At 36.4% G+C, this 9635-nt stretch overlaps 2 protein-coding genes across 3 annotated transcripts; one reads left to right on the forward strand and one right to left on the reverse strand.

Annotated features, from left to right (window-relative positions):
- Positions 1-506: 506 nt before the first annotated feature.
- LOC132171377 (SAP-like protein BP-73) lies at positions 507-3469 on the forward strand. 2 transcript variants are annotated; one of them, XM_059582674.1, is made up of 3 exons: positions 507-642; positions 2462-2806; positions 2876-3469. In XM_059582674.1, the coding sequence occupies exons 1-3, from the start codon at positions 537-539 to the stop codon at positions 3220-3222; spliced, it is 798 nt and encodes a 265-aa protein (XP_059438657.1). In that variant the 5' UTR covers positions 507-536; the 3' UTR covers positions 3223-3469. The 2 variants fall into 2 exon arrangements, with proteins under 2 accessions (XP_059438657.1, XP_059438658.1); XM_059582675.1 differs by having other exon boundaries at positions 2888-3469.
- Positions 3470-5321: 1852 nt separating this feature from the next.
- Positions 5322-8210, reverse strand: LOC132172733 (large ribosomal subunit protein uL5z-like). The gene is made up of 5 exons (XM_059584289.1): positions 8100-8210; positions 7891-7998; positions 7720-7762; positions 7436-7631; positions 5322-5648 (listed from the first exon to the last, which is right to left on the reverse strand). The coding sequence occupies exons 1-5, from the start codon at positions 8100-8102 to the stop codon at positions 5456-5458; spliced, it is 543 nt and encodes a 180-aa protein (XP_059440272.1). The 5' UTR covers positions 8103-8210; the 3' UTR covers positions 5322-5455.
- Positions 8211-9635: the final 1425 nt, after the last annotated feature.

Consider the following 9635-nt stretch of genomic DNA (forward strand, 5'->3'; position numbering starts at 1 on the left):
GAGGTTTTGGGTTGATATCAACTCAAACTAGTAATTTTTGACACAACTCTCGATTTCAACATGAATCAAACAAAAAAATTAGTGAGTTATGATTAAAGGGTCTTACTCGTTTAATTAAATAAGTTGATTTACGATTAACATATATAATCTTATATCTATGTCTTAACACAATCCGAACTTGACATGCGACATTTAAGAATTAAAAATTTTTGACACGACATACAAACCCATTACAAATTCAATAAAAAATTAGCGGATTAAAATTGAGAGGTATAACCTGTTAAATTAAATAATAAGGAACCTGACACAAATATATGAACTAATACTCCTACCTTCTTCTTTTTTTTAAAAAAAAAAAAAAAAAAAGCTTAAACCTTTTGACTTTGATCCATAACAACCGCACACTGTCCCGACTACGACGCCACGTGTACTACATCACTCAATGCCAGGTGTATATTCCGACATATATGAGAACATGTGAATCCTGTCGTGCTAATCCATTTGCATATTCAGAATCTCAGATTTCCCAGAAAAATATGAATGCAGTAGCAGTTTTCCGTTCTCATTCTGCCCTTCAGTTTCCCTCTTTCCTCTCGTTCAGCGGGCAGCCCAGCCTGGGAGGAAAACCCATCTCTCTGAAAGGTACCAAAGCTTTCAACTTTCAAGACCATATCCTATGTTCCTATACTTTCCTTTTTCTGCATCATCTATTTAAGTAATTTATTTTAATATTAATTAAATAATTACATTCACCATTTTTTACCTGATAACTGTGATTGTTAAATGTATTCTCCCTAATTTACCTCTCTCATTTCAACCCACTTATTCTGTGGGTATTGTTGTCCTTGTACTGTGGTTGCGATTTGAGGTACTGTACTGCTGTTATCATGCTTGGCCGTCGATTTTTGCGATTGAATTGTAGTAATTGTAGGTAATCTTTGTTGGGTTTTGATGTTTTGAGTCTGCAACTCGTGCGATAATAACTTTGTGTTTGCACTCTGCTGTTTGCGGAAAGATGATTTCTTTTGACTGATGGGTGAGTTCTGAGTTGCTGCTTGAACTTAATTTGAGGTTAGAACTAGTAATTTATGTTCATATGAAATTCAAGCTCCATATTATGAGTTAATGTTAGTTAATGTTTAGACTAAGCAACTGTGAGTTACAAATGAACAGTCCCTAACTTTTACCTGTTATTTTTGGTGTTTGTATGTTCTCACCCACGATTTATCTAATTTTTTTATGGGTGATAGGAAATGGTTAATAGTTTTATGAGTTAATCCCATTTATTCAAGTTGATAGGAAATGGTTAATTTAATGATTTAATTTAAAATTTAACACTCTCCCTCATGAGCTCAAACTCCCCTTAATAGTTAACGAGGCCAAACAAGTGGAATATTTAATTGAAATGTGAGGTGAATGGCAGAAATAAAGCTTGAACTCACGACTTTTAACTATAATACCATGATAAAATTACCCAAAATTTTAAGCTGGTAGAAAATGGTTAATTTAATTATTTAATTTATATTCTAACACCACTGGTAATCCACTTTGTCATCCTTATATTGTTCAGACCACTTAAAACAAAGTGTGAGTCAGACCATGGCCAAAGACCTTGTGAGATGGATTGATAAAGGAAAAACACAGTTGGTGTCATTCAGGAAATTGTTGTCTTTTGTGGGCGAGACGCTGAAGATTTCAACCACCTCTTCTTCTCTTGTCGTTTTTCAGAGAGAATATGGCATTTCTAATGTGATAAGTTCAACCTGCAATGAGTTTACAGAAGCTGGGAGGATACAGTTTGCTGGATGGTCCAATGATTTAAAGGGAAATCCCTTCTAAGTATGAATTGTGAACTCATACTAGTTTCCACTTTCTATCTAACTTGGATAGAAAGGAACTCAAGAACCTTTAACAATAGAGTTAGAAATGCTTGTACTATGTCCTATGAGGTTATGTATTTGTGTAAAGGAAAGAATTAATACCTTCCATGGTCTTAAGTTTACACCAAAAAAAAACAAAAGATGTTTTCAGGGATCATGGGATAGCTCAGATGAGATTTTAAGGCCTGGTTAGCATCTTCCTTTATATTTTGGTTTCTGAATTGGTTGGGGGACTCTTCAAGGGGTTTTAGTCTCTTTTCCAACTTGGGAGTTTTCTGCAATGTTTTGTCTGGGAAATTGCCCGCGCAATTGCATAGCTATGGATGATTGTTTTCCTTAACACAATCGCTTATTTATTTACAAGAATAAGTAAATAAATAAAGAGCTTAAAATTCTTCTTTACTATATTGTTGTTTGTTTGCTTCTGGTTGGCTATATTGAGTCTATCATTCCCTCTTTATTAGCTTCCGCTAAAAAAATTGGACGTCATCATTATTTATATGTTTGTTTGGCGCTTATGTTCGTTTTGTGAACTACAGACTGAGAGATCATTTTTTGATGCAGCTTGTTAAATTTGGCAGAGATTGCAGATGGGCCTTTACTCTTTGACTCCCAAAAGGTTTTTCCTCGCTTAACTGTCTTAAGCATAAGATCTGATGGGCATAAAAGACACGGACCTCCAAGGAGAAGTTCGGATTCAAGAAGAAGAAAGGAGGATGAAAATGAGACACCTCAATCATCTGATGGTAAAAAGTCCAAATCATCTAACCAGGAAGAGATAATTGCTCTGTTCCGACGAATTCAGTCCTCAATCTCAAAGGGAGAGTCTCTAAGTACAAAGAAGAGAAATTCCAACTTGTCTGAGGATAAGCCCTCACCTGAATCAATTCTCGACGTTCTTCGCAAATCAAGGAAGCAAGCGAAAGGTGATGCTAACTGTTAGTTATTCTGCTTGTTTATGATTTTATATAATTCGGATTCTCTTATTATGGCAGACAAAACTTCAGACAAGGAAGGTGATAAGGTGTTGATAAGAAGAAGAGGTGTGCCCCAGAAAGAGCAGGCAGTGCAGAACAGTCAACAGGTAGCAGACTTAAAGTCAACTCGGCCGCCATCGGAATTTGTGAAGAGATCCCCAATACCGTCTCCATCAACCCCAAGAGGAAAGATACTTGAGTTGAATGGTGAAGCATTGGCGGCTAGAGATGGAAGCAAGGAGTTGAATTTGCCGGGAATAGAGGGAATGAAACTAACAGAGCTTAAAGAAGTAGCAAAGTCTAGAGGAATGAAGGGTTACTCAAAACTGAAGAAGAGTGAGCTCGTAGAGTTACTGAGGTCCTAAAACAATGGGAAGTTTTCCTGAGATGAGAAACATAGAATCCAACAGTTTGAAGTTACAAAGTACTGACAAAAGAAGGTGATCTTTCTAGCGTTTGATGTATCATTGAAGGTCCTCTGTTTTTTGTTTTCATTTTCCTTGTTTGTTTGGTTTTCATGACTTATAATTTTAGCTACATGAACAGATTCTATTGTAACGAAATTTCCTGTAGTTACATGGTCTTATGTGCAAAGTGCCAACGGTTCTGTTTTTTCCCCTCTTGGAACTTAAAATGTTTCGCTTGTTATATGGTTCTTTCGCACTGTTTGGCCTACACTCGAGTTAGATTCAGAGACCAGTTGAGCAAGAGTAATGCTATTCGACTCTTTGAATCAGCATTTATTAAAAAGTAATAAATAAAAATTAAGATTGATTTTCATTGTCATATCATTCAAATTATATAACAGTTTACTAAATTGTATTACTCGCTAAGGTATGAAGTTGACTGGACATCTAGGGGTCAAGCACTGTTTCGGTGCAAGCGCAAGAGTGGTATAAAATCGAGGCAAGCTCTGAATACTAGATATGACCTCAAAATAACAAAGGTCAAGGTCTCATAGTGAGATGATAGGAGATAAGCTTCATTGTCGAGAGGGAGACAACCTAAATTACTAGCTAAGGCCCCCTAAATGATTGCTCAGTGATAAAGGAGGTAGGGGTGCAGAGACAATTAGGAGGTTTGCCTAGAAGCAACCACACTTGAAAGAGTTGGAAAATGGAAAGATTTGTAAAAGTTATATCTTTCATCACCACTTTGTGGAGAATCGTCAAGTATGTATATGTTAAAGACTGATGATTCGATTGGTGAAATAGTATCTCTCTCCAAAAAAGCATGTTTTTCTCACCGTCGCATAAAGGAAATATTTTGTTGCGAATGAACAAGATATTGATAAATTGTCCATACGTAAAATCATAATTATTGACATGAGCATTTTCCACATAAAAATGGAATCTTTTGTTACAATCAAAACAAAAGTGATGTTGATTATTTAAGAATCGAAGTCAATTTGCTTTATAAAAAGAAAATATCGATGAACTTTTATGAAATGGTTTCATGGGATTCAGCCAAAAGATTTCTTGCGATTATTTATAGTATGAAATGAGTCAATCATCCACCACTTTGGTATCTTATTGAACAAAAATGGTGAAATTGTTCCTCCATTACTAAAAAATTTCAATTTAGGGGAAGTATCATGATTCATGATCAACCAATAAGAGTTTAATTTTTTTTCAAATGAACAATTTGAAAACTATGGATTCTAACAACTGATTGCAAAGTTTATCATTTGGACCTTTCAGTTCAAAGATGTGGATCTCGGACAAATGAATAGAGATACTCTCGAAACTCACAAAGAAAAAAGGAAGTGAGTTAGATAAAAAGATGTATTTTTGTCCAGGTGTAGGTAGTCCGCATCTTCACAGACATGTCTATTTCATCGAGTCTTTTTCTGAGACTACCCAGATCATTACGCCTTTCATAAAGGTCGGAATTTATCTGATAAGAAATTTCGCTACCTTAGGACCGTTATAGTTACGGTTGCCATTCACCGAGACTTCAGTCGCGGACTCCCCCTATCATCAGGTCATCAACTTTCTTGACCTTTCGACATTGGGCATGCATCAACCTCCATTTCATGGTTTAACAATTTTGCGAAGACATGTACCCACCCCATTTCCTTTTTTTATTTTAGATAGGTGATTCTTTTTGATATAGAGTCGCATGGGCTTGGTCACTACAACCTCCTTTGTGAAGAGTCACCTCTTCTCCCGAAGTTTCATAACTATTTTGCCAAGTTCGTTAAAGAGAGTTGTCTCGTGCCTCTAGGTATTCTCTACTTACTTACCTACCTATCACATTATTCTAATTACATAATAGTTTACTAAATATCATTACTTGTAGCTTTTGTACCGCTTACTACTGTGTTGCTCAAAATGCGATCACACGTTAGTTAAGAAATGGCTCAAATCTTTATAGTTGCTGCCTGACCAAAAGAGAATAACCAACCACAAACATTAATGGGGATTGAACATGAGAAAATAATGCCAAGAGTCACAAAATGAAATTCACCAGAAAGTACTTAAAGATAAAGTAACTAATAAAATCTCATTCAAACAAAATATTAATCCTGATAAACAAATTGCAGAATGGTAACAGCTCGCCAAAATTAAAACAACTCCTACATTACATAGGAGATCTCTAGGTATTTTGAGACTTGTTAAGGATAACTCCTTCATATTTCATCTGGAACCACTTCATTGCATCCTCTTTAGTAACTCTGTGCTGGATTCCAACACGGGACTTGCATCTACGACGACGACCCACACGGTATCCTGCTCTCTCCAAAACAACATAAAAATCCATACCATAGATACCGGTTGAAGGGTCATACCTGAAGCAAGAAAAGACAACAGTTAGCTCTAACACACCATGTCCAACTGTTTTTTAATAAATAATAGAGATGATGTTGGCCTAACACCTTCCTAATAGGAAGAACTTGAAATTCCCAGCATATTAAACCATAACAGAAGTGCAAAAAATACAAAGACCTATATCTTAGATTATATCTTCTATCATTAGCACACTGTTATGGCAATACGTAGGAAATATCATATGTGAATAAATATCACCAAACATATTAATAATATAAGAGGACACCATCAGAACCAAGCAAACTACAAAAAGCAGGAAACCCATGTGGCTTGAATGCAGTATAGAATTCATAGACCTAACATGAACCAAGCTTAGGAACCCATCACTTCCAAACTAGTATTTTTCAGAGGAAAGCAAGTTCCTTGGAATAATCAAATATATATTGTAGTAACCTCTTTGCGGATATCTACAGTTATGTTACACCATCGAAAGAAAGCCTAGTTCTCATATCATCATAAGAAGCAAACCCAATAAGAAGGCACAAAGTCCTGCGAAGTTGCACTTGTGCATTATTTATCAAGTCAATAAAAAGGTTACTCATCTGAACAAAGGGCAGTCAATAAATAAAGAGCAATACCTAGAACTCTTTTACAACTTTTAAAACTTGCTTACACTTGTCAGAATGTAATTGCAGTCACATCAACAACTAAATATTTTTAACACCCTCCAATCACATGCTGACACATGTCAACAAGTTGTAAAAGAGTTATAAGCCTAACATTTGAGAAATGCTTGGCTTCATTAAAAAGTCCATCTTTTGGCCATTTTAATCTTAGGTGGCATGGTCCATTTTAAAGTTAATAGATTTTAAACAATAAATTAATAGATTTCTCAAAAATTGACCATGCCACCTAAGATTAAAATGGCCAAAAGATAGACTTTTTAATGAAGCCAAGCATTTCTCCTAACATTTTTCATAAATAAAAATGAAAAATAAGGAAATATACAAATGTAGCTTGAAGAGGAATGGTAGCTTCAGTTTTTCACAACCAAATAAAAAAAAAACACAACATTCCTGCTTAAGCTTGTTATGATTAATGACATCGCAATTAGTTTAGCTGAACATGGGTCAAAATGTTCATTAATCAGATGGTTAGGTTTAGGTCTTTGTTGATCGGGTGGTCAAGAATCAAATTGTGCATATTGAATGGTGAGAGGAAGCAAGAAAAAAGAGTTTTCTTTCATCTTGCTTCTTCCTTCTCTCTTATCAACCTTACATGAATATCAAAATCATCACATGATAGCATGCACGTTTTAAGTAAGCCCATAATCTACTAAATAATATACTATTCCAATTTTATTTCTGGCACGGTGGATTAGAACCATACTTTTCAGTGAATGAATTTTAGCACGCTATCTATTTTAAAGAGAGGACACATGGAAGAAGAAAGAAAAGTATTTTACCATCCTCCCCATGTCAAGTCCTCATGGTTCCCCTCAAGCACAAAACTAACTAGATTATACATGCCCCTCTGTCATTATACACGCCCAACCCATCAAAAGTGTATCCTTTTCATGACTACTACAAATTTCAATAGCTTTCTCACTCAAACAAATAACATACTTTATTAGCAATTTACTTATAAAAATAAAAAATAAAAACTTTATTAGGACGGTCAATGCATTTATTCACAACCCATTGTCACATTTGGCGAACAATTTTATCCCAATAAACTTGAATCCATTAGCTTGTACAACTCAATACCGCAAACAAGTAATTGTAGGAAACGAATGGTGGCAACTTACTTGATTCCGAGATCGATGTGTTCCTGAATACCAAAGCCGAAGCAGCCGGTATCGCTGAAGTTCCTACGCAGAAGCTCGTACTCCTTCACCTTCAACCCACTCTCCAGAAGCTGCATCGCCTTTTCCCCCCTCACCGTCACGTAGCACGCTATCTTCTCGTTACGCCTGATCCCGAACGATCTCACCGTGTACCTAGCTGTTTCCGTTCGTTCGGCCACAGACCAGTTAACAAATCGCAAATCACAAAAGAAAAGAAAATCGATAACCAGTTACTCAAATCGTACCCTTTGAGAAGACTGGGGTCTGGCCACTCAGTTGCTCCAACACCTAAGCGAAAAAATAAAAAATAACCGGAAAACAGTCATTATCATTAAACAAAAAAACCCGAAATGTGATTTGAATCAGGGTGGTTTTTCTCGGGAAACAAACAAAGGAGAGAGAGAGAGAGGGGAAACCTTGGAGGCTCTGGTGAGACGATCACCGCTCTCGCCAACGGAGATGTTGAGGACGAGCTTCTGGACCTTGATCTCCCGCATTGGGTTGCTTAGTTTCCTCTCTGAAGCCTGCTTTGTTCATAATCAAATACAACTACAACATCGTGAGAAACAAAACAAATGGATGAAATAGAAATCATATTGGATCAGAGAGAGAGAGAGAAAGGGACCATTGTGGTGTGCAGGAGCGGAGGCAGAGAGACTGGAGTGGAACGCCGAGGGAGATAAAGTACTGGGTATAATAGGAGCAGAACGAAGTGCGTCCTAGGGTTTTCGTAGTTGGCCTAAATGACGATAATGCCCCCTCAAACTCTCAAAGTATTTTTTCTTTTTTAAATTACATTCTCTTGACCCAGTTGGACTTCAAGTTCAAGCCCATCAAACCCCAAAAAAAAAAAAGAAAAAAAGAAAAAAAAAAAGAATTAAATATATATCATCTAATTCTGCTAGGGTTTTAATTAGGGTTTTAATTAGGATTCACATCATATTAATAGAAAATTTGTATTATATGATATAATATAATGGTGATTATAGGTTGAATATATTGTGCTTAGTTTTGCAATTCTGGCATATTAGCGTCTAAAAGTGGATCTAAGTTTGATTCCATCCATTTGAATCTGCCCATTCTATTTCTCGCCATTCATGTGTTCATATGGCTATAGAATTAAAGAAAAAGTCAATTTAAAATTCTTTAAGGCAAAGTAAAATAGCAAGATCAACTGCTTTTAAAATAATAATAGCAAGATCAAGTAGTAATTTACTCGATAGTTACTTATTAATTTGGCTTCTCTTTAGAGAGAGAAGCACTGCCTTCTCTTTAGAATCCTTGTTGTTTTTGTCATCTTCCACCGCCTCTAGCGGTTTCTCTAAAAGAGGAGGGATGGACCACCGGCCAGCCCAGCCCCCACTCGCCAGCCACACACCAGTGTGTGGCTACAACGCCCCTTCTCCCTGTCGGTTGTCGCTTCCCTTACTGGTGTTGACAAGTTCTAAGCTTTGTGTTATTTTTTAGTGTATTTATGCACTGATATATTTTTTTTTTTTTGCGGAGGCTTTTGCTCACGGTTGTTGGTTATTGTTTGCTCCCCACGAGGTTCGAGAACAGTTGAGGGGCCTCTCAAGATCCGTCCTTCCCTTGTGTCATTGCTATTCCGTCTTTGGTTTTGTGAGGATGCTTCTCTTCAGCTGCTATCATTACCCTCCCCAATGCTTGGTCTCTTGCTGTGGAGCTTTTCAACGTTTGTTGCAGCTACTGCTTAGATGGTTCCTCTCGAGGAATTTTGCCTTTGGAAACCACCATCTTTAGTGATATTAGTTTTCTTGATGGGTCGGGTCATTTATTTGACCAATTTTCAATGGTTCTTATTTGTATTGCACTATTTCTTAAATGAGCTAATACAACTCGATAACTCGCTCGATATCCGTTCGGTTAAGCTCGACCCAAACTCGGGCTAGACATTGTACAAGCTCGCTCGTTACTGTTATAACCCGCTCGATTAGTTAGTGATACATACCCGACTCACTCGATCAAACTCGATGGGAACTCATGAGGTCGACTCGTTTAAGACTCGAACCGGCTCGTTAGCATGACTCGTTAGTTTGTTCATATATATATATATATATATATATATATATATTAGTAATTAAATAATATATGTTATATGAATTATTTAATATTCATGTGTATGTATTAGTTGACATACTAA

The sequence above is a fragment of the Corylus avellana genome, chromosome ca2 (assembly GCF_901000735.1).
Source record: "Corylus avellana chromosome ca2, CavTom2PMs-1.0".
Classification (NCBI taxonomy): domain Eukaryota; kingdom Viridiplantae; phylum Streptophyta; class Magnoliopsida; order Fagales; family Betulaceae; genus Corylus; species Corylus avellana.

Excerpts from the sequence above, each read along its gene's own strand:
- LOC132171377 (XM_059582674.1), top strand. The coding sequence starts at position 537 with ATGAATGCAGTAGCAGTTTTCCGTTCTCATTCTGCCCTTCAGTTTCCC. Across the intron at positions 643-2,461 it reads AAAACCCATCTCTCTGAAAG|AGATTGCAGATGGGCCTTTA; the intron begins GTACCAAAGCTT and ends TAAATTTGGCAG. Across the intron at positions 2,807-2,875 it reads ATCAAGGAAGCAAGCGAAAG|ACAAAACTTCAGACAAGGAA; the intron begins GTGATGCTAACT and ends TTATTATGGCAG.
- LOC132172733 (XM_059584289.1), bottom strand. Across the intron at positions 7,632-7,719 it reads GACCCCAGTCTTCTCAAAGG|CTAGGTACACGGTGAGATCG; the intron begins GTACGATTTGAG and ends GAACGGAAACAG. Across the intron at positions 5,649-7,435 it reads CACATCGATCTCGGAATCAA|GTATGACCCTTCAACCGGTA; the intron begins GTAAGTTGCCAC and ends TTCTTGCTTCAG.